At 36.5% G+C, this 26843-nt stretch overlaps 1 protein-coding gene across 1 annotated transcript in view; it reads right to left on the bottom strand.

Moving 5' to 3' along the window:
* FSIP2 (fibrous sheath interacting protein 2) overlaps window positions 1-26584 on the bottom strand; it is a 69400-nt gene extending 42816 nt beyond the window's left edge. Inside the window, exons 1-10 of the mRNA XM_053919412.1 lie at window positions 26486-26584; window positions 26065-26190; window positions 22541-22702; window positions 21752-21841; window positions 20331-20470; window positions 19131-19272; window positions 18512-18622; window positions 15883-16003; window positions 13337-13417; window positions 2813-2919 (exon numbers count right to left, since the gene is read on the bottom strand). Coding sequence (XP_053775387.1) covers window positions 2813-2919; window positions 13337-13417; window positions 15883-16003; window positions 18512-18622; window positions 19131-19272; window positions 20331-20470; window positions 21752-21841; window positions 22541-22702; window positions 26065-26190; window positions 26486-26584 — 1179 coding nt within the window. The remainder of the gene's footprint in view (window positions 1-2812; window positions 2920-13336; window positions 13418-15882; window positions 16004-18511; window positions 18623-19130; window positions 19273-20330; window positions 20471-21751; window positions 21842-22540; window positions 22703-26064; window positions 26191-26485) is intronic.
* Window positions 26585-26843: the final 259 nt, after the last annotated feature.

The following is a 26843-nucleotide window of genomic DNA, read 5'->3' as shown; positions in this document are numbered from 1 at the left end:
TTTTTTCTGCTTATAGTAAATCTATAATTTACAGAATTTAAAATGCCATAGTTATAGGTGGTCTGCAAGACTACTCACACATTTGGTGATTTATTAAGATCGATGGAACTTAGAGTATATTTGTGTTTACATCTAAGATTTGTTACAAAGTAAAGGATACACTATAAGATCACTGAGGGGAAAATAAGGAGGCTGAGTCTGGAAAAATCCATGCATTGCCTTCCTTATGGTCTCTCCTTCTTGTGGGAGGACATGCTTGATCATTTTCTTTTCTCCAGCAATAAAAAAAATGTAGAAATATGTAGTTTTCATGCCCAGGGAAATACAGTAGAACCTTAGCACTCAAGGTTTTTACTGAAGGCTGGTCGTGAAGACACCCCTGCCTTGGTGCATGCCAAAATTCCAGCCTCCCAAACGGCAATCAGATGTTCAGCAAAAATTACATTCTTTGCAGGGTCTAGGTACAGTGTCCCACCTACTCAGTTTGGAAAAGTTCTATGTCAGGGAATGTTAGAAAAGCCAAATTCCCAAACACTAGCCAAAGGCCAACCTTGCAAGCTGGCCTTTTTAAAAGCAGAGGTCTCAAGCCTGCTATGTCAACTTTTTCTGCACAATAGTGTTCACTGGTATTCGAAAATTAACTGTCTCTGGAGTGCATTGATTAGTAAGGAAGTCAATCAACTTAGTGGGACAAAAGAACAGGTTTGTTTTTTTTAACAAAGCTAACAATATAGAAAAGTTTAAAAGAGCTGGAAGACAGAACAGGTTCTCTGAATATGTAGGGATGTAGCTCTGTAGACTTCTCCAAGAATTCAGTCTGCTCAGGGAGGTAAAACCAGAGCAATAGACTTTTCTTTTTACCAGTTCTGAAGGATAAACATAGGCCACCAGAAGTACATTTTCTCACAGCGGTAGCCTGTATACAACATGTTGGAAACAGGATGAATAATTACATGAATAAAATGTAATTTCTCATAAATTAGATATTTGTCGACATTTTGATACTCATTTGAGATTATGAGAATGGCAAATTTAATAACACACTTATTACCCAAAAAGGTCAATTATAAATCTAGACACTGTTTTTGAAGGAGTTGTTTTGTTTATTTTTAGTAAAAGACATAGTCTTAGAAATTTGTTGGGCAATATGAAAACTTTGTCCAAGTCGCTAAGAAATATTTTTATGACTCTTAACACACGTAAAGTAGATATTGACATAGAACATTGAACTTTAAAATGTTATTTATAATAAAACTCGGCTACAGAGAAGCATATCATAATATAAATGAGAATAATCATACTACATTGTAAAAGTGATGCATAATGTAGTCCACCATATACGAGGCCAGTCTAGAATGGATCCATCCATATATTATGGAAAATGGAGACATTTATTGAAGAAGATACAGGAAACAAGAAACACTGTATATGGGACAATGACACCTCGGTTGCTTTTAAAGTAGACATGTGGGGACCTCACACGGTTCTCCCAATCGCCATCAGCTGCCCCACTGTATTTTGCTGAATCTATTCAATGGTCTGAAATCTCTTCCCTTTCAGAGGTGATTTTAATTTTGGGAAAAATCTGAAGACTCAGGGCACAAAATCTGTGCTGTAGTGGGGCACAGTTGCCTGAGTGATTTGATGTTTTGCCAAAAATCTCTGCATGAGACATGATGCATGAGCAGGCACATTGTTGTGGTAAAGCTGCCAATCCCCAGTTAGATACCCATAGCTGTGGCCTTCTGAATCATCCAAATAGTGTCCACAGAGGAATGCTCAAGCTTAACACAAAATCTGATGCAGATTCATTGCTCTGGTCCTTCAGTCATTTTGAATGCTACAGCCACACAGTACACATGCTCACTCAATGGCATCTACCGCCCCCACTGACTGGTACAGTGAAGTATCATCGTTCATGCATGCGCATTCCAGTCCATTCTCCTTGGCTGCCAAGTTATATCAATGCCATGCAAACTGTTCTCATTATATTAACAATGGCTGGACTTTTTCCTGACAGAATTCATATTATACAGTAGAGCAGCAGTCCCCAAACTTTTTGGCACCAGGAGCCAGTTTTGTGGAAGAAAATTTTTCCACAGACACAGTGGGGGTGAAGACAGGAAGTGGAGCTCAGGCAATAATGCAAGTGAAGTTTTGCTCACTCGCCCACCTCTCACCTTCTGCTGTGTGGCCCAGTTCCTAACAGGCCACGGACTGGTACCAGTCCATGGCCCAGGGGTTGGGGACCCCTGCATCAGAGAACATGGAAAATGATGCCATTTTTTATCTGAATCAAGTAGAATTCATTTGAAAAAATTTAATCAATTTTCAGTTTATTGAAGTCTCTTTAAAACCATGTTCCCTCTTCAGCACAGTTTAACCAGTGAACACTGCTACTGGTGAAATGGAAGATGTGATTTTCACATCTATAATCCCAAGCTGCATCCTGACTCTTTGCTGGTAACTTTTCAACAGCAGGTAACTGATCACTGGTCAAAAGGGAATGGGGAGGGACAGTCTGTTTCTAAACAGACTGTCTCTAAACAACCTATCAGTACTAGGCAAAACTAATCAAAGAAACCCAATTTTATACTTCCTTTTAATGTTACAGGTACATCTATGGAATGCCATGTTGCACCCTAGGAAGACCATCCTAGGGCTATTAAAATGTAATTATGGGGTATTAATTTCAGGGAATAAAGCTCATCTGTATGGTCACTTTATGAATTATTTTTTTATATCAATGATGATATTAAGATGGTACCAGATTAATTTTGTTTGCATTTGGGGCAAAAGAAATACTACATACCTCAACTTTTGGAGGAGCTAAATAAGACTGTGAAGATCTGGGAAAATTTCTTGCAGGTGAAGTTTCACCTGAAATAACTGAATCTTGAGGTGAAATGTACAGAGCTCCTAGAAAAAGAAGAGATACCTTTAAATATGAGAAGGTAGTATTGCTGGAACAAAGCAGGATATGAGTAGAATTGATCGAGCGTTCTTCCTGCTGAGCCACCACAATCACTGGATTACCTCAATGAGGGATTTATTTGAGTTCGGGAAGTATCTAACAGGACAACATGACCTTTCCGATGTTCATGGCCTACAAATTACTGGTGCTTCACCATGGGTTCCAAGGAGAAGTCTCAAATTCTCAAACCTTGATCCTAACTTAGTGAATTTTAAGACCAGCTTAATCCATATATCTAACCAAAGACTTTGGCCAGAAAGAACTGCATTTCATTCAGTCTGCAATGGAAAACCATGGACTATTTAAATAACCAAAGCTGTTTTTTAGGAAGAATGTTTCACAACAAACATATGGTGAATTCAAAAAAGGAGGAAGAGATTGGAGGAAGGATACTAAAGTATTAAAGGATGGAGGAAACAAGGCAGAAGGTGTGGGGATGAGAAAGAGGAGAGGGCAAGCTAAATTAAGAAGGTAAATTATACAGAAAGTGGAAACTTTGGGATGCAAAGTACAAGAGGAAGAGTCAAAGATAACTCAGGTTTTGTTCCTGGGTGAAAACAGAAGGATCAGGAAGATGATGGATTTAATTTTGTATTGAATTTGAAGTAGCTATTGGCCACTGGACAGAGATGTCTGATATTTTCTGACATGCATAGGAAGGAGCTTGTTGGTGATGCCCAGAAATATATAACAAGGCACATAAAAAACTTAGTCAATGTACATCTTACTCAAGGGGACGTGGGAAGTTGGATGTATAGTCTGTGGGGAATTGATGGTCCTGGTCCCCATATGGATCTCCCAGATGTTTGTACTGTAACTTACTGATCCACTATGTGTCGGTAACTTGCCCTACCTATCGTTATAAATAGTCACAGCAGGGACCCTAACTGTCACACCTTGCAAATTTCAAAAGCCATACTCATCAAGCAATCACTCAAATATTTTGGCTAATTCTAACATCTATAATCATAAACAATTTTATACCATGTTTTATTTTCTAAGACAACCATAATTTGTGAAATCAGGTAAATAGCTTGGAAACTAAGATGAAACCATAATTATATCCTTAACAAATAACGAAACAATTATCTTTTTCATTTTCTTACCTTTATCATTACAAATACTTGATCTTTTATTTATGAATTCATCTTTCTATATGGTACAACATTAAAGAAAAAAAACATTCATTAGTAACTATACCTTTGAAAGAGATTTTGCCTTCTATCAACCAGGTACAGAATTCCCCTGCCTGCCATCCCTTAATTATCTCATGAAAATTGTCTCAGGGACAATACATCTTATGAACCTCCTAGAATACATTTCCCAGGGATCTCGAATGTAACTATTTTGAAATTGACTTCAGTATGTAGCAATGTCCAAAAGTGTTCCTCTTCTAATATTCAATATTTTGTTTAAATCATGGAGTCCATTCAATGACTGGTTCTAAAACTATACAGTAATTTTGTTTGTTTCAGGGCAAGAAAATCCAATCTATTCCAATCTAATCTAATGCTTAACAAACACATTGCTTAGAATCAAAATAAAACTTATCACTCCAGAATCTCATTTTTTTGTAAAAACCATTTTACAGTGTCTCTCTGGCCCACTTGACAAGGAGTCCTCAAGTGATTGTTTTATTTATCTTTGTATCCTGTGTGACCCAATTTTCTCATTTTCCTTCCTTCTGGCTTAGTTCAGGGCTTGGCCAATAGGAGATACTCAATAAATATTACCTAGTATTATCATTATTACTACAAAATATTTGTTTAGATTATCTTCTGCTAAATTACATAATGAGTGTAGCATAAACTTAACTCAACACTTTCAGGGATCATGTCTCATGAACAGACCTTAATATTCCTGACCAATCAGTACCTTGCTTGTAGGGAAAGAGGTAGTTCATAGAAGTGAAAGTTAACTAGATAAGTTATTAATCAGCATATAAAAGTTTGACACATAATGTTATACCTTTTGCTCAGTATCATTATCTTGTATATTAGACTGACAAACAACTGGAGTTGTTGGTTTTTTCACAACATTCTTTGAAATATTTAGTGATTGTTGAATAACATTTGTTCTGGGTTCTAAAAGCAAATGAGAGAAAGAAACACTGTAGTTTTTTTTTTTAAACAGCCTATTGAGGTATGATTGAAATGCAGTAAACTATGTTTATTTAAATTGAATGGTTTTTATCAACTTTAAAACGTATACAACTGTGAAGTCATCACTGTAATCAAAATAACATTTCCAATACCCTCAAAGGTTTCTTCATCCTCTTGTATAATCCCCCATCCCTTGGCAGCACTGCTCTGTACCACATGAAATTACTTGGAATTTTCTAGAATTTTATATGGATGAAATCAGACAGCATTGTAGTCTTTTTGTTTTTGCCTGGCTTTTTTCATTCAACACAATGTTGCATGTATTAATTATTTGTTTCTTTTTTCTGAGATTTCCAATGTATGAATACATCACAATTTTTCATATACTCCCTGATATTTGGATTATTTACAATTTTGGCCTCTTGCAACTAAAACTTTATGACTTTCATGAAAAAGTCTCTGTGTAGACATTTTTTTTCCATTTCTATTGGGTAAATACCTAGTAGTGGAATGATTGGGTCATGTGGTAGGTATGTGTTGAACTTTTAAAAAATGCCACACTTTTTTCCGAAGCGGGTTTACCATTTTACATAGCATTCACCGGTGCATCAGCATTTTAATTCTTTCATATCTTGTCAATGCTTAGTAAGCATAAGAAAGAAATTGGTAAAGATCAAAATGAAAATCAAAAAAATAGAAAGCAAGAGAAAAAAAATCGAAACTAACAGTTGACCTCTGAAAAATTTATAAAGGGATAGCCAGCGTTGTCAGGAAAAAATACACAAATTTCTAACAACAAGAAAATTAGAGGTAGCACAACACAGTTTACAGAAAATACTAAACATAATAATAAGGGAAAACTATGAAAACAGTATGACAATAATTTTTTCTATTTATTTATTTATTTTTGTTCAAATACAGTTGTCTGCATTTTCCTGCCACCACTCCCCCCAACCCTGACAATAATTTTAAAAATTTATATGCAAGGGACAAATACCTAGAACAAAATAAACTACCAAATTTCATTCATGAATAGGTAATATGAAGAATCTCATATATATATTAAAGAAATTAAATATGTTGTTAAAAACATTTCCACAAAGCAAACTTGAGGCTCAAGTGACTTCACTTATGAATTACACCAAATACCTAAGAATAAATTACAGTAATTCTATACAAACTCCTCTGAAAAATGAAAGAGCAGTGAATACCTATCCTGAATTGTATTTTGAAACCAGGACCACTGTAATAGGAAAATCATTACAAGATATTACAGGAAAAGAAAACCTCAGCCGATGTTCCCCATGAACAAAAAGATTATAAATAAAATAATAACCTGAAATAATAATATATAATAAAGATAATGCATAATAAATAAGTGAAGTTTATCCTAAGAATGCAGGGTTGGTTTAACATTCAATTTAGGTCAAAGTAATCCACCACATTAAGTGAAAAGAAGAGAAAATTTAGATATTATGTCAAAGATGCATAAATATGATAAAGTTCAACACTCATTCACGACAAAACTTTTTAGTGAACTAGAAATACGAGGGCATGTCCTTTCTCTGGTAAAAGATATATTTAAGAGACTAGAACTAATATTCTAATTTATATCTATCTCTTCCTTTAAGTTTTAGAACAAGATTAGGATATACACAATAACCATTTTTTTAACACCATCTTGGAGGTCCTAGCTAGCAAGGGAAAGAAACGAAACATGAATCCAAATAAAATTCCAGCAGACTACGTTGTAGATATTGAAAAACTTGCTTCAAAATTTCCATGGAAATGCAAAGGCCCTAGCAAAGGAAGTTAATCATGAGCAATAACAAGTGTTGGAGAACTCGAACTGCCAAATACAAGATTTATTATAAACCTACAGTAATTAAGAGTGTAATGAATTCAAATTAAGACAGACAGATCAGTAAAACAGAAGAGAATGTCCATAAACAGGGCCATCTATATATGGTCACTTAGTCTTTTCAAAGATACCAATAACTATTGTGCTGAAGCAACTGAACGTGTACAAGATACACTGCATAATCCTGTCTTCCCAGAGAGGAAAGAAGCTACCGCAAATCTCTAAGCTCCTGTTGCAGCTGACTCAGAGAGTAATAGTGAGGGGCTCCCGCTGGCCAGAGCCGTCACAATATCAGCATCAGTGAACACAGTGACAGCGCTGTGTGGAAGCACATCAAATTTATCTAAATTTGTGAATTCAGACTGACACACACACACACAAATAATTGCTCAATGTTGGAGGATGCTACCAAACCATTTTTATATTATATGCTGATAAATGATGGTAAAATATTAAGCATCATTCTGCTTTTCCTAAGTATCCTATGCCACAGTGTAACCAAACAGTAGTTGAAGTTTCTTTCTGTAGAAGTATTCCAGCCTATCTACAAAGAAGGAATGATAGAATTTAAAATATACCCATTTTGCAGCCCCTAATTAAATATTAAATTTAGGTTTTGAATATAAGTGGCTGCTCAGATCACAGAGAGAAAGACAATGAGATATTATTACATGGCTCCTGAGGGAAAGACACACCATCACCTGTGAGTCAGTTTTACTAAAAAATTGAACCTAAGAGTGCATTGATCTAACCAATATTTTATAAGCACAGAAGAAATAACACACATAACTATATCATATAGATACAATCAGCAAAGTCCAGTTTGCGAGGAATACAACGGGACAAGCAATTCAGTTTATTCAACGAATACATTGTAGTTTATAAAAAGAGGGAGGGAGAAAGGGAGAGGGATACACAGAACACACTATTGCAATGCATGCCAATGTAGATTTAAACTAACATCAAACAATTTTAATAAAATTCACGATATTAGAAAGTTAGTGGTTAAATATTTAATCACATTAAGGAGTTGTTAATTTGTGCAATGTGAAAATGGTCCTGTGGCTATGTATTAAAATATAATTCTTACTTTTAGATACATACTGACACATTGGTGAATGAAATGCTGTTCTGTGCTGTTGGATGTGCTTTAGAACAGTGTGACAGCAGGGAGAGAGCGAGTGTGTACACAAAGCACAACTTTCCATGAGCTATTGTGAAATGAAGTGATTGGTATATAAGGGATCTATTGGGGCTTTTTAATGCTTGAAATGCTTAATTAAAAAAGCTAAGGAAAAGTAGTTGACAAAACTGTGAGAATATTTGCCACATAAATAAGACAAAAGAGTAATACTTTTGCCATATCAAAGAGAACTCATACAAATAAACCTCAAATAAAAAGTAACTAAATATACAAACCATGAAGGAAAAAATGCAAAATTATGTTACATTAATTAAGAGCTTCTGTATATCAAAAGACAAAGAAAATAGAAATAAACCATAATTTGGAATAATTTCGCTATACCATATATATGTATACCATATATACCATGTATTATACCATATATAATAATGAGTGTATAGTAGGACTAAAAAAATATTTCAACTCCATAAGAAAACCAGTGCAGTAGGCAAATGGACATGATATTTGAAAAGCTAATTTCCCAGAAGAGGAAACATGACTCAGAAACCCTATACCTAGGTACGTAAGCCCTGGAGAGTCTCTTGTCCATGAGTACCAGGAGTTTTATGTGTACAAGAATGTTCAGGGCAAGATTGTTCAAATAACAGAGAATTCTATCCACAAAAAAGCCCAGATGTATAAATTGTGGTATATTCACATAATGGGATAAGATTAGTAATGAAATTAAGTGTCAGGCAGCACATAGAGAAAACTTCTGTACTATGAAACTGAGTGTAAAAAGCAAGTCACAACAACCTTGTAAGTTACACTAAAATATCTTAACAATGGTATCTATGCATATATCTATATGTAGTTTAAGGGCACACATTCATGTAGTAAATATATTTTTAAATGATGGTAATGATAACCACCAGATTTGGATAGTATCATATTTTGCCATGTAAAATGTGCACTTTTTTGCCCAGATTTTTGAGGGAAAAATAAGGATGCATATTATGCATGGGTAGTACTAATTCCATATCTCATTGAAATAAAGAAAAAACTGACAGGAACCAGAGAAGAGGGAGGAGGGTGATAACAGGGGAAAGAAGGGCAAGGATCATCAAGGAACATGTATAAAGGACCCATGGACAAAGCCAAAGGGGAGTAGGATAGAGGGTGGGAGGTGGTGGGGGAAAATGGAGACAACTGTATTTGACCAACAATAAAAAAGGGAAAAATAAATATTTTAATTTTTAATTTATACTTATGCATTAAAAGTATAACTCTAGAAAGCAATAACAATATCCATATGCAAAATAATACCCTGGAATACGACAGTTGGTTTTGTTTCTAAATATAAATAAATAAATAATTGAATTAAAATATTAAAACAAAATATTTTCTCCTGAAAGTTTGGGCCAAAAACATGGATGCACACTATACATGGGAGCACATTATATGTGGCAAAATATGGTAGTTCTCTTTGTCAGAAAAAAGGTCTTGGAAATTTTTAATGGAAAAATTTCCATTTGCTTAATAGAAATTTGACAAAAGATAAAAACAATTTAAAGAAACTGAGTGAAGGCTAAAGGGTGGGGGAGGGAACAAAAAAAATCCACACAAAGATACACCATAATCAAACTGCTGAAAACTAACCCCCACAAAAAGAATCCTAAGTTCCATAGAAAAATGCCACATTAATTATAGAGGACTAAACTATCCAACTACTGTAATTATTTCATTAGAACCATGATGACCACAATGAAGTGTAATAACATTGTTTTAAGATCTGGAAAAAAACAACAACAAAATACCTGTCAACTTACAATTTTATATCAAGTAAAAACAGTTTCTTTCAGGAATGAAAGTAAAACAAAGACATTCTTAGATAAAGAAAAACTAAGATAATTTGGTGCCAGAAAATCTGTTCTAAAAGAGATGTTAAGGGAAGCTCTATAGACTGAGGAAAGAGATAAAAAGAAACCAGAGGGGAGGGGGGACAGGGGTAATGGGGCAAAGAAGGGTAGGGTTGTCAAGGAACATGTATAGGGGATCCATGGACAAAGACAAGAGTGAGGGGAGGAATGTATGTGGGAAGGGGGGGTTGGTGGGGTGGGGAAAAGTAATAGGAGGAAAATGGGGACAACTTTAATTGAATAATAATAAAAATAAAAAATAAAAAACACTGATATATCAGGAATTAAAGGGAAACCAAAATGAAAACTACTTAAGTACTTATAGTAGACTATGCTTCCCCTATTTAGTTATATAAAACCAAATGCATTACATCATCTAAATGGATATTTGGTGTATGTAGATGTAATATATAAGAATTATAACAAAGGTGAGAAGGGTAGAGAGACATATGTAGTGGTAAGATTTCCACATTCCACTTAGAGAGATAAAATATTCATTCATAACTGATTGTAAAAAGCTAAGCACCTTGTTATCTGGAACAATAACTAAAAATTCTGCACAAGAAGATACAGTAACAACAATAGCCATGGACAATTGGAAACCAAATTTTAAAAATACCATGTACAATAGCATCAAAAATTGAAATACCTATGTATAAATATAACACAACTTATACAAGATCTTTATGCCGAAAACTGTAAAGCATGTATTAAAGAAATCAAGGACAACCTAAACAAAGACAGATACCATATTTATGGATTGGAAGACCCCAGATAGTAAATATATTTTTCTACTCAAATGGACATGTAGGTTGATTTAATGTACTTCATTCAAAAAAATATCCCAGCTTGTAAACAAGCTGATTATAAAATGTATATGGAAAAAACAAATGAGTTAAAATAGGTATAAAATTTTTGAAAAAGAAAAAATGCAGGTGGGATTATAGCTTATTTAAAGACAATAAAGAGCTACAGTAACTGAAACAGCACAGTATCGGTAAGGGATAATCAATGGAACTGAAAATGAAAAGGCAACTCACAGACAGAGAAAATATAAATCACATATCTGAAAAAGGCTTATATTTAGAATACATAAATAACTCCCAAAACTCAACAGTAAGAAAACTACCTAACTAAAAATGAGCAAAAATGTTCAACAGATACTTTACCAAGCAGAATTTACAAAAGGCAAAAGGTATATGAAAAGTCAGCATGATATGCACTGGAAATGCAAGTGAAAACCACAATGAGATACCACTACTTCTACTGGGATGGCTAAAATAAATGCTACTGATAATACCAATGGGTGCACAGGTGCATAGCAAATCTCTCTGTCTTGTATTAGTGATGGGAATGCAAAATGTTACAGCACTCTAGAAAACTGGGGCAGTTATTTCTAAACACTAACATACACTTACCGTATGACCCAATACTTGTTCACATGCAAATACTGCTAACCTTTCCATTCATAATCGCTAAAACCTGGAAACAACCCAAATGTCTTCAATTGGTGAACATGCAAACAATCTCTGGTGCATACATATAATGGAACACCACTCAGCAATAAAAAAGAGTAAACCATTGACATATGCAGCAACTAGAATGAATTTCAAAGGCATTATGTTGAGTGTAACAAGTCATTATCAAAAGGCCAAATGCCTTATGATTCCACTTATGAGACATTCCCCAAAGGGGGAAAAAACTACAGTAATGTAGAACATACAGTGGTTGTTTGGGGTTATTCCGGGAGGGAGGAAGGTGTGAGTGCAAAAGGAAATTTTTGGAATGTTGGAACTGTTCTCATGTGATTGTGGTAAAGGCTGCACAAACCCATACACATTACAATTCGTGAAATTTACCAAAAATTCCATTTTGCTTTAGGGTATTTTAAAGCAAAATACCTCAGGATCTTTCTTTGAGAATGAAAAAATGCAGAGACAAGATCAGAAGCAGAGACTGTACAGAATCCAGAGCTCTTTGCTCTGCTGGAAGAGTTGCCAGCCCCAAGGGTGTGAGAGGTGTGGCACTGTACAGGGTCTGTAGCCACGGGTCAGTGATAAAACTGAAACGGAGATGGTCTGATCTTGGTGAATGGGAAATATGGGTACTTCTAATAATACACAATTGGTGATGTTGCTACTGTACATTTCTAAAATTCACAAAATACAATGATTCACATGCCATTCTTCTTACAGTGGAGAGTAGGTAGTTAACTGCCCCTCCCTTCCTGGTATGTATCAATGTAGTTTCAGAATTCATCATTTAATAGAATACGTCTCCCAAGTACACTTAAATCTACAGGCCTGATCCCTGGACAGTTGTCACAGTTAGACAGGTAACCTGGTGAGTTTGAAAATAGTATTTTCCCTCTAGCATCCTTTCCTTCAATACCACTGGGATTTGTTCATATCAGTAAGACCAGTCCCAGGTGCATTAAACACCACAGCTTTAGAAGATCATCCTATGTGATATAACTGGTTTAGAGACTGATAATTTAGGTTTATTGTCTACATTGTAGTAGATGTGGAGCTGGTGTTGTCATAATTGTGTGTATTGTAAGAAAGCTTCAATGTATTATACAAAAATCTGTGGAATCTAAAAATGGGATCCCAAAAGCTTAGAGATGAATTAGCTCAGCCTCAGTGGCTCTGGGAGTGAAATACAGCTTCAACTGAGGCTACCCCATCTCTTCCCAGGTCCCTGAACCTTGATGAGACTGAGTAATCAAACCACGGACTCGGGGGGGAAGGATTTTGGATTTCCCCCCCCTTAGATATTAACTGATGAGAGCAAAGAGATTTAACTTTTATACTTTAATTTTCCCTGGAAATTTAACAGTGGGAGGAAATTAATATTGTTTAATTTTGAACAGTCTTACACTTTTGAGAGTGTAATATTTGGGGGATTTTCATGCTGTCATTGGGTTCCAATGAGCTCTAATAGACAACGTGAAGTGACACAGTGTGAGATAAATAATTAAGGGATACTTCTACAGGGTTTGTGGTGGCTTTGCAGTAACACACTTTACTTATGACTCACTTCAGACTTTTCTAAAATCATTTTGACCATTATAAAAGTTATTTTGCAATTTGTTAGTTTTCATGTGCTATTAATTTAACAGCAATAGACCCTTCATTTAATTTTTCTCAAATGATAAGGTAAAGTTCAAAACACTGGATTGATAACTAGAGGTCAACTTCTGAAAGCAATATAGGTTGTGTCATTGTTGGCAAGAATGACTCTAAAACAATCATTTGAGGATTTCTCTGCAGTTAAGCAATGAAGCCCTGGAAACACAGTCTTTTCCCAAGTCATTATGTAGTATTTCTTATCACACAAGTCAATTATCGTAAGCACCTTTGTTTGCTTTCTGGTCACCAACAGGATAAATTGTCTTTATATCATCATGGATCTTCTTCTTCTTCTTTGGAAGATAAGCTTAAAAAATGTAATAAAACATTTATGTTTAATAATGGTGATGACAGAATTACCCGAAATAGACTCTCTCTTCATGCCCTGGAGTAATTCAGCCGTATACTAATCTATATGTGGGACTGTGGGGAGGTATTGTAGCAAACAGAGATGTGAAATACGAAGAAAGACATAACTCTTGAAATATTATCCATTCAAGTTAAATGCTCTGCTTGGAGGGACAGATTTTTTTTTTTTCTGGCAGAGAGGAAAAGCTACACACAGCTCAATTGTAAAATGTAATTTCCTCTGTGTGGGGATGCTGACCAACGTAGCTACCGGCCAGAGATCCAGCAGCCCACAGTCACTATTGCAGTTGTGAGAGGTGCCTCATAGCCTGGCATAAACAACCACATACATGTCCCCTCTTCAAGACAGAGGTGACTGTAGTTCCTGTCCCTGACCATTTACGAGGGCAAAGGATCTTCACGACATGTGTGCTCAGTGGGTTTTTATCTGAGATGTAAAATGTGAGGGCCATCTGTCTTCCCACTGGAGCAGATCCACTTGACAGGCCCTTCTCCTCCCGTTCTCTTTGTGTGCCCCTGGAAGCTGCCTACTTTGCAGAAGACGGCAACATTACTGTAAAGGTATCATTTAATTTCATTCATGAAACAAATATTCTTATCCTCTGTCACCTGGATAATACAAATTAAGTTTATATTTTACTCCTTCAAAAGAGGGGGTTTTGAAGTAACAAATGTTAAAAATGTCCACTTGAAACTCTCTTCTTATTTAAATGAAACAGTTAATAGTTGAAGAGTAAGGAATATATATAGTTATGAAAGTGATTTCTTTTCTCAAGCAATACATTGCTGTCATCATCTCAATGAGCCGAATAGATTGAATTAACTCATTTGGCAAGCATATATTTAGTCATACTTACATGCATACATACATACATACATGCATACATACAATAGTAGGTACTCTGTGAATACAAATGTTACGATATCATGGTTGATTGAGACAGAGTATGTAATAAGTGTATCCAGAATGACACAAAGTACTGTAGGGATTCAAAGGAGAGAGGGGTGTTCCAATTAGGGTTATTAAGAAAGACATTATGGAGTTTCATTTACAGTAGACCTCAAAGAATTGTAGGATTTGGATAGATGGTCAGTGAGCATGTCATTCCAGTCTGAAAAAACTGGAAAAGAGAGGCACAGAAAATATGAAAGGTGACTTATGTTTTAGGAATGGTCAGGAGTCTCATTGGACTGGACAGTTAAATAAACTGAGTGTTTACTATGGGCTAGAACTTTTAAACCCTTTATAGGAATTATTTAGGACTATTATCTTTGTTTTTAAATGATGAAATGGTGGCATACAGAGCGTCAGCTATTGTCCAAGCTATTTACACAGTTAGAGAATGGTAAAGCAGGGCGTGTCCTTTAGCAGTTTGCCTCAAGGGTCTGCATATGCAGTGCTTAGGTCAGAGCTGTTTTCTTCAAGGAGACAGGTGAAATAAAGTAAAAACCAAGTCAGGTTTCATCTGGACTCCAGATGATGAGGAATGGCTGCCTAAGAAGTCTGAGCTTCATTTAAGAGGTAAAAACTGTCAGAATAGAGTTTTTAGTATAATTAGGTAGCAGTTTAAAAAGAATGGATTCGAAGTAGGTTAAATGAAGAGCCAGTGCAGACTAGCAGTAACTTATAGGAACAGCACAGGTAGGTGCTCACCTGAAATCAGGGTTAATGGGACAGAGATGGGATTGATGGGATGCTGTGATGACTACTGCATGGAAGATGAGCATGTTTCTCCTGATACTACATAGGCACAAATAATTAAAACAAGTCTATATTTTTCCATTCTGGCCATGAAATTTTAATTAATATATTACCTAAATTGATTTTATAAATTCCCCTATACTCTTCTCATGATATAAATGAAAGGAAGCTGTAACAGTTTGGGCATAACAAAGTTGGGAGTTGACATTCCTCCCTTAAACTTTCTTCATTTTCTTCCTTTTGCCTTCCATTCTTCCTTGCTTCCCCTCTTTCTCTAATGCTTCCCTTCCTTCTTCCCTTTGTTTTTCTCTGGTACTGTCTACTATTCTTTCTGGCTGGTAACATAGCAGAAAACTATGTTGGTATATAATACTCATTATCTTACACACAACCTTTTCAAGTTTTAGTAGCAAAAAATACATTATTTTAAGTATAGAGAGACTGGTTAGAACTATAGTATAGGGAAGCTTGTCTACTGAACACCTTTGTAAGATTATTTTAGTTTGTTTTAATGTTTACACATGTGTCTACTTCTCAAGCTGAACTGCAATAGGGAAATGCCTGTAACTGTGCCTGGTACAAAGCAAGTAGAGCAAGAATAAGTAAGCAAAATTTTACAAAATAATTTTTAGATAAGTACGCAGAAAAATACTTTCTACAGTCACATGTGTTCTTATGTGCTTCTGTGTTCTTACATTCACAATGCGTTCCATCTTGTCCTCTGTAGTCATATGTACTTTTTTCCATCTCTTCTCTTTTAAAGCCATTTTCTTGCATTCTTTGTATATGATAAGCCATTTTTTTCTCTAACAGGGCTTGTTTCTAAAACATTACAGAAAATATATCGGTTAACATCAACTTGCTACTTAGAAATGCAAAACAAATATTTATAATATAATAGTACATTGGAAATCAATAGTCATTCCTGTCTTGTGACTTGTAAGGTCACTCGGAGTACAAATAGGAGAGGACACTAAGCGGTAAATTTCCGTTTGTGGTCAAACATGACGAATATGCACATTTAACACATAGATGCAGTTTCCTTCACTGCACATATTCAGGGAAGTGGTCTAGTTTCAGATGGGAGAGGATGGCCTCTTAATCCATAGCTACCCTAGGAATTTAAGGAAATTTCTAAATCATCTATGATTGGAGGATTACTGAGTAATCACAAGACACTCTGGCCTACCATTGGTAAACATAATATAATACATGAAATGTGACTTCCCTTTGTGACTCTCTGGACTAATATCATCCATCCTGGATGTACTAGAAAGGATATAATTGCACAGAGCAAGAATCCCCAAACTCCTCAGATGGATCCGGAGTATATTCAGTGAGAAAATGGATCAGTACATATAGGTGGAAAAAAAAAGAAAACTACTGAGGCCACAAAAGGACCATCCTAAAGGATTCGAGAGAACAGTGCTCCTCACCAGCCACTCTGGAAAGACTTCATTCACAGTGATTTGGGTAGAGTATTAGAATGAGTATCACCTCAGTAGTGGGGAGTTACTAGTCTCAGATTAAGTGTGATTCTGGTTCCAAATAACATATTTTAAAAAGCAAGACCTATAACAATCAAGCTGTTTCTACATAAATCTATATGGATTTAGATAGATATTTATCTATACCCAAGAAAAAGTAAAAATACTTATAGGGATATAAAAATACTCAGCACCTAAAAAGTAAAATTCATGATACCTGGCATCCAAACAAAGACTCCTGAGCATATAAAGAAGCAAGGAAATATGACCTTTAAAAGGAGTAAATCAATCAGTCAAAATTGACCCAGAAAAGACACAACGTTAGAATTAAAGATAAGAACATTAACATAGATAACATAACTACATCACATATTTAAAAGGTAAGAAGAGACATGAAAGATGTAAAAAGGACCTAAATCATTTTTTAAAATGTGAGAGAGTAATGCAATGGATGTATTAACAACACAGTACACAGTACAAGGGAAGAGATTAATTAATGTCTATTAATTAATAGAGAAAGAGAAACAAACCATCCAAAAGGAAAAGACTAGGAGAAAAATATTGCAAAACAAAGGCAGTATCAGTGAGATGTGGGACAACATCAAGCTGCCTAATATTTCTGTAGAGAGGAGAGATGGGCAAAAAAATGTTTGATAATAATGTTTACTATCATTGATTCTATAGGACATTATACTGGAGGCTCTAGTCCATGCAATCAGGCAAGAAACAAAATAGAAAGAGAAGAGGATTTAAAGAGAAGAAATAAAACTACCTTTATTTATAGACAATATGATGTAACCCACTCCACCATTCTCTTGACATTGTGTCTGTAAGTGCTAACTCTGACTAATACGCAGCTTATAGATAAACAACATGTTTGTGTAAGAATCCTAGGGATTAACTTCAAAAGATACAGGCTCAGACCTTCAGGCATCCCAGCTCCAGGGACTTGTTAACTTTCAACCATGGATCCAGGATGACAAACCAGGATGATGCACACTGGACCATCACTTGCCTTATCAGAATGGATTGTGCTTGTCTGCACTTCAGAGAACTTTTCAACCCTCTCTCTTGATCTCTGTTCTGCTTCCTCCCATCCCTCCTTATAAAGACCTCTGCCAGCACTGGATTGTGGAGATGGACTTTGAGACAAAAATCCCCATCTTCCCAGGGAAATGAGCTTTGAGAAAAAAGCCTCTCATTTTCCAGATAGCTGGCATCTGAATAAACTACTTGCCTTTACAACAGCACCTGCCTCTCAAATACTGGCTTTTGAAGCAGCTGGCAGCTGGACCTGCATTCAGTTACAGTACTACTTTTGAAAGAATTGCTGAAGATACAACAATCAAGACAGTAAGTTAGACAAATTAGAGCAAAATAAAAGAGTTCAAAAGTAGACTGATACAACTTATTTTTGGCAAAGATGCAAAATGCAAAAATCATTCAAAAACTTATGTAACTAATTTAAGCTCATAATTTGGAGTAAAATATTTATAATGTCAAACCTGAAAGAAAAATGTATAAAAATATTCTGAAACACACACAAATGAATTAAAAGCCTCCTTTATTAAAACATGATTTAAAAAAGACAATTTAGAATAACTCCATTGGAAATATCAATACTTCAAATAGCTCAGCCGTTAACACAGCTTAAACAGCCTATGGTGTTACCAGGCCTGCCATCGGTGGGCCTGTCTGACGGGTACTCCTAGTGCCAAAATGTATCCACTGCACTAGTTGCCACTACGGTTAGTGAGGGCCTATTGCATAAAATTAGCATTAGGCAAAAATTAAGGAGCATTCTGTTGCTCTTTCAAAACAAAGATACTTTCAATAAATCTACCTTCTTGTCACTCTCTTCTCTGCTTCTACGCCGTTGTTCCTCTATCCTAGCTTCTCTTTTAACATCTTCTCCAATCTTACTCAGAAGTAACATCTCTTTTGCCTTCCATTCCTAGAAAACACAATTTTACTGTACTTAGCGTTTAGAGTAAACCTTTGTATTTTGCCCACCACCAACAAGCAAATTAGAACAAGTCACCAGCCTGACAGAAATCAGGTCAAGTATAATGAAAGTCATACATTGGCTTTCAAATAGGCTATCCTTACTGCATTTCTATTAGGAATGCAGGCACGGTTATTGTTGGCATGGCTATTTTTTATGAAAGCTAAATTTTAAAAAGCATCCCGCTCACACTGAGGGATATAGGGGAGGTAAATGGTGTCTAGCAACTTTCACGATCATCTCTTTAAAAGCCAATATTGACTCACATATAAAGTTTGTGGTGTCAGCCTCATTATTTTATGTGACAACTTGTACATTACAGCTGTGAAGAAAGATTAATGAGGGTAAGTTATTTAGACCTTAAGTGACTTTAAGAAGTATGAGAGACAGCTAAAGTTATTTACAAATAAAATAGTGTACACAATTTTTCTCTTCAATTTTAAATGTACCTCCTCACCTCTTCAATTTTTCTGCGAAGGCTGAGTTTTCGTCTCGTTTGTTCCCGCTGTCGTCTCTCTTCTCGGTCCATCTGGAGGAGGCGCTGCTCTTCGGCGGCCCGCTCACGTTGTTCTAGCTCCCTGCTTATCATATCCAAATATCTAAATGAAAGTGCAAGTTCAAGTGAAGGTGAACTGGGCGTTTCCCCTGCAGGGACACCAGCTGCTTTGCTGTGCCCAAACCACTTCCTTTGCTCGCTTTTTAGCTCTTGAACTACAGGAATTTTACAGTTTTCTATCACTTCTGTTCATGGACTTGTAAACTAGCTCTCACCACACTTTGTTAGACAGACCTCCGTACCATATAAGTATCTGTTCTTATGGCCAATACAATGTTAAAATGTGGTGCAGACTCATTAAAAAATGTGTGCAGTAATTATTCATAACTCACTGGGTTTACGGATATGAGCTGGCAAAGAAGTTTTAAAGACCTGAAAAATGGACTTCACATCTAGAGAAAAAACAGGTTTAAATTTCCTAAGAAAAAGTTGTATCCCGGGTACCCTGTGATTTACAAAGCCTTGAACAAATCTTCTATCTACAGTCTGGGTCTCTGGTACATCACTATGCATTGTGCACCTACCACAAAATGAAATCATGGAATGTAAAAGGCAAGAGTGAAACCCAATCCCTCACCTTAATGAAGGAGGAAAGAGGAAGAGGAAAAAGAAGTATAATATCCTTTCACTTCCCAAGATATGAGCTTGACTACAGAACGGTAATAACACGAGTAGACAATATCTGGAGAGCTTACACATTTTCTTTCGGGGGCAGTGCATATTTATATTGGTGTTAGAAACAGTTTTATCAAACTTCCATTTTTGACTTTGCACTAAGTTCCTCAAATTTAATGCTCTCAGCTTTTAAAGATGAATCATAGAAGCTATTGTTAGACACATGTGCTGAAAGATACTTTTCTTCCATTTCCAACTACAGGAAGGATTTCATGTTACCTTGGACTCCCAAGAAACCCAGACACCTCTCGTGGAAACTGCTCTTCCTTCCCTTGCCATCAAAGCTCCCAGTCTCTGTGCCCCTTGGTCTCCCTTCCTCTCGTGTCTAGTTCTTAAAAAATTCCTAACTCCAATTCTTTCTAGTATTTTTCCAACTTATCTGAGTCCACAATGTATATGTAAGATATGCAATAACCTCAACCTTACCTGTGTCTTATTAATCGCTCCTGGTCCTTAAAAGATTGGGTGTCTTCTTGTAACAACCAGTTTTGGAACTGTGCAACATCAGAATGTGCGGGAATTTGACTGTTTTCTTGAAGTTTTTTAACTTGTTTTGCAAGCATTTTCTATTAAAAAAAGTGTGTGTCATATATATGAATATATCTTTATGTATGTATGTGTATATAATATTTTTTTAATTTACCAGAAATAAAGCTGCCCTTTGCTATGTCTTTTTATATTTAGTGTTTAGTAAAATTCTTGTACTTTCTAAATAGTTAATTCTGTTTAACTGTGTTGAAATCTATTTTGAATCCATTACAGACATGGGTAACTGAACCAAAGTAAAGATTTCTGTCTCTGAAAATAAAAGATAAATATCTTATCATACATTTCCATTCATTCTGAAGAAACTAAATGAAAATATGGAAGAAGGACAGAAGAAACTCTAGACACAGAGGGGAAAATAGGGAAAAATATAGAACACTTACAGGGATAGGTAAATCATTCTCATTTCTACACTACTCTCTCAACCTTAGAACGTACATTTGTAAAAGTACACATATACATTTCTAATTTTTAAAACTTTTATTTATTTACTTTTAGAGAAAAGAAGGGAAGGAGGGAAGGAGACAATCATCAAAGTGAGAGAGAAACATTGATCAGTTGCCTCTCATATGCATGCCCCAACTGGGGGCGGGCCCACAATGTGCCCTGACCGGGAATTGAAGCAGAAACCCTTTGGATTGCAGGCCAGTGCTCAATCCACTGAGCTACACCAGCCAGGGCTATACCTTTCTAATTTTTATTCAACTCTCTTGACTGTAAAACTGAATTCACTCATGGACATGTGTGTGCATACACATACAATCACACTCACTAATTCTGAGTTACAAATGGAAAGGAAATCACTATTTATACCCACTCACTCCACACTCAATCATTCCTCTTGACCTTTATAATGTTTTACTGGATGACACAGGTGTGGGTACAAACACAAAGTGTACATCTTCGAGTCACTCACAGGATGTTATTATAACTATTCACACTGATCCTTTTCTGTTACTCAAGCTGTTTGGGATTCTGGTTTAAAAATCTTGTGGCCACAATAGACTCTTGCTGTTGGCCCCAGCTCAGACAGAATGAACACATTAGAGTAGCACTTTAACTACTAAATTACGCCAACTACCACTGGCATATTGATAGACGACCTGCTCCCTTTCCTTTGCTTGGCCCAGTGTAACAACCTCAAGTTAATATTTATTCCTGCTCCAAATTTTCATTAGCAAAAAAATATTTAATTAGTTTGTCAAATTAAAGGTAAAAATATTATGAGTAAATATTTTTTACACAAATAAACTTTTCTTCCAAACCCTATGTTAAAAACCAAAGTTAGGTGTTTAACTTACTTGTTCTCTCACATAGTTTCTTTCAAAGTCTATTTTTAAACTGGTAAGATATTGCCTGTATTTATTCAATTCCCTCAAGTTACATACAATCTAAAAAAAAAAGAACAATAATAGAAAGTATAAATACAAACATTTAAACATCATAGCAATCACTTTCAAGAGGAAATACAGTAATATACAATTTGATAACATTTTAGTAATAGATTTCTAACAATTTTGTAAGTAGTATCTCTTTACAATTGTTAAATGACAGGATATTTCATTCCAAATCGCATTACTTTATTAATCTGATTTATAAATTCAATGCATACAATTGGAGTTATTAGATGAAATACCAATCTAATAATAATATTCAACACAAATTAGACCATACAGCTTTCTTATATTCTATGAAGGTTCTATCAGGCTAGTTTTGCTGTGTTTTTATTTTGTCTCAACTTTTAAAAAAATTCAATAGAATATGATCCTTGACAAGCATATAGTATCATTAGCCACAGAGAGAGAACTATGATACTATCGGCAAATTATCTTTAATTCCTCAAGTGATTTGGTAATCATCTTTTAATATTACAAATAACAAAGGTGGAAGAAGTAGTATCATTTAGAAACAATTCTTATCTGACTTCTCTTGACCTAAAATACTAAGTAATTTATAGAATTTCCCATTAAGTATCGCTCAGGACCAAGTTAAAGGTGAAACCCCACCCCCACACCTGTGAGGTATAGAAGCAAGCTTATATCAAGGCTTGGAAGTCGTCGGTAATTAAAAGGAAGTAATTTTCAACCCACTTTATTATTGCTGGTGATGTAGCCACCTTTCTTCAACCTCCTCAGGATATCTTTGCGTGTGTGGTATGCTCTTAAGTGTGGATCATGGAGACTTTTATACTGGTTTTCCAAAAGTCGACAATAAGGGTCACTCAGGTTAAAACCGTAAGAAGGTCGAAAAAGCTGCAAACGTAGATTTGAAAATATAACAAATGTAAAATTAATGAATTTCACTTTTAAATATTAACCTATTAAAATATGTAGAATGTCCATTAAAAATAAGGCATGCAAGAAGAATTTGAAGTGGAGAAAACCAGCAACAGAAAGGTTTGGATTGATGAATGCTAATTGCTTATTCCTAATTTTTCCCCCATTGACCTGAACTAATCTAAAAACCCACCCTCACTCAATTTCTCCACTGATCTCTACCAGTCCTTGGCCCTGAGCCAGATAAGGAAGGAAGTCAGGAAAAGAAAGAAAATAAGATAAATTTTGTTTAAATGTATAAAACTAATGCTAAGGTCCTCCATTTTCCCCCCTCCCACTTCCAGGTCAAGGCACTGCCTTCAAAGGATAAAGAAATAATATTAATTATGACTATTATACCTCAATATTCTAGAGATGAAGAAAAATGGAAAACTTTTTTTCAAGATCCATGGAAACAAATTTATCAAAAATAGAAGAACTCAGATGTTAATGATGATGGATTAAATAGTTACGGTATCCTGGGGTCTTATCTAATACAAGAAACCCAACAATCTCTGAATGTTATAGTCAGGGAAAAATTCAAGATCTAAATTCTAAAGTTCAATATATTGAAGAACCAGTTATAAAGGATATTGATAGGAATTGCGAGTTCTCCATATTTGTAAAGACCAAATACAACCATGTGCAATAGCCATTAACATATAAAAGAAGGAAAATATCAGCTAATAGTCATGTTTCTGTATCTGTTGCTTTAGAGAAAACAGCTCGGTTATTTAGGCTCACTTGTAAATTAAACACTTCAAAAGTGGGTTTTTGTGTGTGTGGGGGTGAGTTCTTAGTCCATTTTTCAATAGCAGGATGGTGATAATGCATTAAGGGAGAACCTGTGAAAGGGCAGAAGGGGAGGATAGAAGTAAGAGTGGACATTGTCCTAATATCTTTACATTATTTTTGTTTTCCTTTAAGGGTTTTTTTCCCCCCCTCTGAAAGTTTTAGTCCAAAGTAATGTCAAAGCAGGAACTAGCTCAAGTGAAAGGCAACTGGAATACATGGGAGACGTGGCAAACCCGGAGCACCTGCCCTGTTTGCAGGCATCCAATTTGATGTGCCCGACTCCACAGTCCTGACTTGTCTGCAGGTACCACTTTGTGACCTCTCTGCTGTTCGCTCTGACAGTAGCCAGGTGAGTCAAATTCTGAACACTGAGGAGCCTGTCTGGGTGGATCCTAAAAAGAACTCCATTAAGGTAAGTGGGAGGATGCTTCATATGTGGGCAAAGGGGCAGATTGGTGAAACCTGACAGGATGCTAGCTTCCCTTTTCCTTTTCCATTTCCATTTCTAAGGGAACTTCCTCGAAAGTCTGTGCTCTCCTGCTTAACACCAGGCTTTAATCCCTTCCAAGGAGCCTAAATCTTAAAGCGTAATTCCTTAGTTACCAGTGTTTCCCTGAGGCGGCAAAGAAAGGAATTCTATAGGGCAATGTCCTGAATTCAGTGAGACCAGATATGAAGCAACCAATAAGGACTGGACTGTTTCTTTTAGGCATTGACATGAATCAAGGGCTGGAGTGAGTGTTTCTTCTAGACATTGACATTTAGCTGTTGACCCCTTTAAGATAATGACTTTTAACTGTGATGAGCTGTTTCTCAAGATCGAACCTGGGTTCCTGACCTATGAACAAAGAACATCTTTTAAACAAATCCATTCCGTGGAGCCAGGATAACCCTTTTGTGTCAATTAAAATAACTGCTTTGTTTCCCTTAAAAAAAAACCCTAAAAGCATAAATAAACAGCATTACTTCATTGAGGAGCTTTTACTGAAAGAAAGGGAACACTCTCACAAACTCAGTCTTCAAGGAAATGGTATAGAGCCTAATTACAAGTCAATGAAGACGATTTGAGGGAATGAAGGTAATAAAGAACAGAGGGAACATCATTTAAATAAGTAGTTGACGAGTGAGTTAAGATTCAACAGAGAAAATGGTATACAGCAAACAATATATTTGAGGAAGCAGAGAAAAGAAACAAAGTTTTGGACACAAAAGAGGAGTGATACAGGTTTCAAACATGCTTCAGGAAAGCTAGTTTATGTGAATGTGACTCAGTTAAATTGCGTGAGGTAGACATGTTTGTAGTTAGTTTGCTCTATGACAGCAGAACATATTTGTTTTCAAAAGTGAATTTTTTTTCCAGAAGCAGAACTTACTTTAAGAAACATGTTAATTAGGCAAGTATCAAATATCAAGGAGCCCTACTCATTTCTGATATCATAGAGCATAGAAGGGTAAGGGGATCACTTAGAATTCTTCCTTGTGGAATATTAATCAAAAGAAACCATTCCAGAAAGAATGTACTGAACTTCCTTCAGTGTTGCTTGAGTCAAGGGCTGGGACGGTTAGAGGGTGGGAGTAGCGCTGAGGACTAAAAACATGAAAGGGCATGAGGGACGTACGCACTATAGCCCAGTATAATTTAAGTTATAAAATTATAATGATAGGAATTGTAGTGTTGAGTAAAACGATCCAAACCAAGGCCAATGCAAATTCTAAGGAAATATAAGTTCTTCGGGGCCTGTGGTGGTTCAGAAACAATCTTGAAAGCTGGCTGGAATTCACAGGTGCAGGAGAGGAAAGGGCAGGCATATCAGGTTCGGGGGCAAGGTGAATGAAGGCACAGCAGCTCTAACACGGCGTGTGTGAGCACATAGAGACGCATCCAGCTGGGGGAAGCCGAGGCTCCGGGTTGGGGTTAAGACTGGATAGCAAGGTTGGGGCAAATCATGGAGTCTGTTTAGGGAGGTGGAGTCTTCTCCATCAAAGTGATGTTAAAGTTCCTGAACATGTTAACTCAGTTCAGTTCCATTTTCCCCTCACTTCTGTGTATAAAATAGAAGTTCACTCAAAACAAAATCATTCAGAAATTTCTGTAATGAGAACTTTGGCCAAGTTATTATTGGTTAAAATCATAACATAAATACCAGGCAGCACAAATAATTTTCTACTTAGAAGTAAACCAAACATTTACTTCTAAGTAAATGAAATCTCACCGAATAGGTACATCTTAAGTGTTATGGTAAAGAAAAATTAAAAAGACAGAACTGAGAATCTAAACTTTATAGCCCATGAGTCTGTGCAAGTTGTACTAGGTGAAGGTGCTTGGCATAAATCCTAACCATACCTTGGTACAGATGCGGGTTTGATGGTTCTCTGTTTTATCTTGTCTTGTTTTGCTCTGCCTGTTAATACGAATTCCCTTAATGAATTTTGTAGAATGTAGCCCTTGACTTTCACGGCAAATAGAAATGGGCAAAGACGACCAACGCTAAGCCACACATTACCTTTTCACTTAACTTCGTCGTGTAGTATAAAGTATTGCTCCCTGGGATCATAGGCAGCTTGACCCCAAGAGGCAAATCCAGTAGTTCAGCCGCTCCGATCCCTGGAAAGTGGGTTTTGTGCACGCCCTGTCGGGTATAATCGGAGAGTTTTGTCTTCCTTTTAGGCTTTATTTACTTAGTTTACGATGATCTACAACTACTTTAACCAAAGGAACCGAAGAGATACATTCAGGGTTGAAGGGGCCCACCCTGGCCAACAGCCTGCAAGACCTCGGGTCTGGTCACCTGCCAGTTGCGGCCACCGCTACCCGCTGCGCCGCACGAGGGCGCCCTGAGAGCGACGGTTAAAACCAAGGGAGCTGTCTGGCTCTCCTCGCCCCGACGCCCCGAAGACAAGGACACCGGGTCTCCGGCCACTCACGTCTCCGCACTGCTGGCTGTCTTCGGCCACGCTGCTGGTGGCCGTCTTGGTGGCGGCAACGCTGGCGGGCTTGGAGCAGGCGCTGAGGTATAGGTCCATGGTCGGCACGGGCCCCTCCTCCTCCCTTGTCCAGACCGGACAGGGAATGGCCAGTACCCCAGGATACCCAAGGACCCGCCCCCGCGGTGTTCCAGGTTCGAACGTGGGGGCCCCAAAGGGCGGAGCCTTCAGAGGGCTGGCCCCTCACGCTAGAGGCTTGAGAGGCCTGAGTTGGGTATACCAGTCCTAGATCATTTCTCGCTGGAATCAACAGTCAACCCAAAAATCTCGACATGTAAAGCTAATTTCTCATGACCTC

Source organism: Desmodus rotundus, chromosome 2 (genome assembly GCF_022682495.2).
Source record: "Desmodus rotundus isolate HL8 chromosome 2, HLdesRot8A.1, whole genome shotgun sequence".
In the NCBI taxonomy this organism is placed as follows: domain Eukaryota; kingdom Metazoa; phylum Chordata; class Mammalia; order Chiroptera; family Phyllostomidae; genus Desmodus; species Desmodus rotundus.
This window is presented reverse-complemented; position numbering and strand designations above follow the sequence as displayed.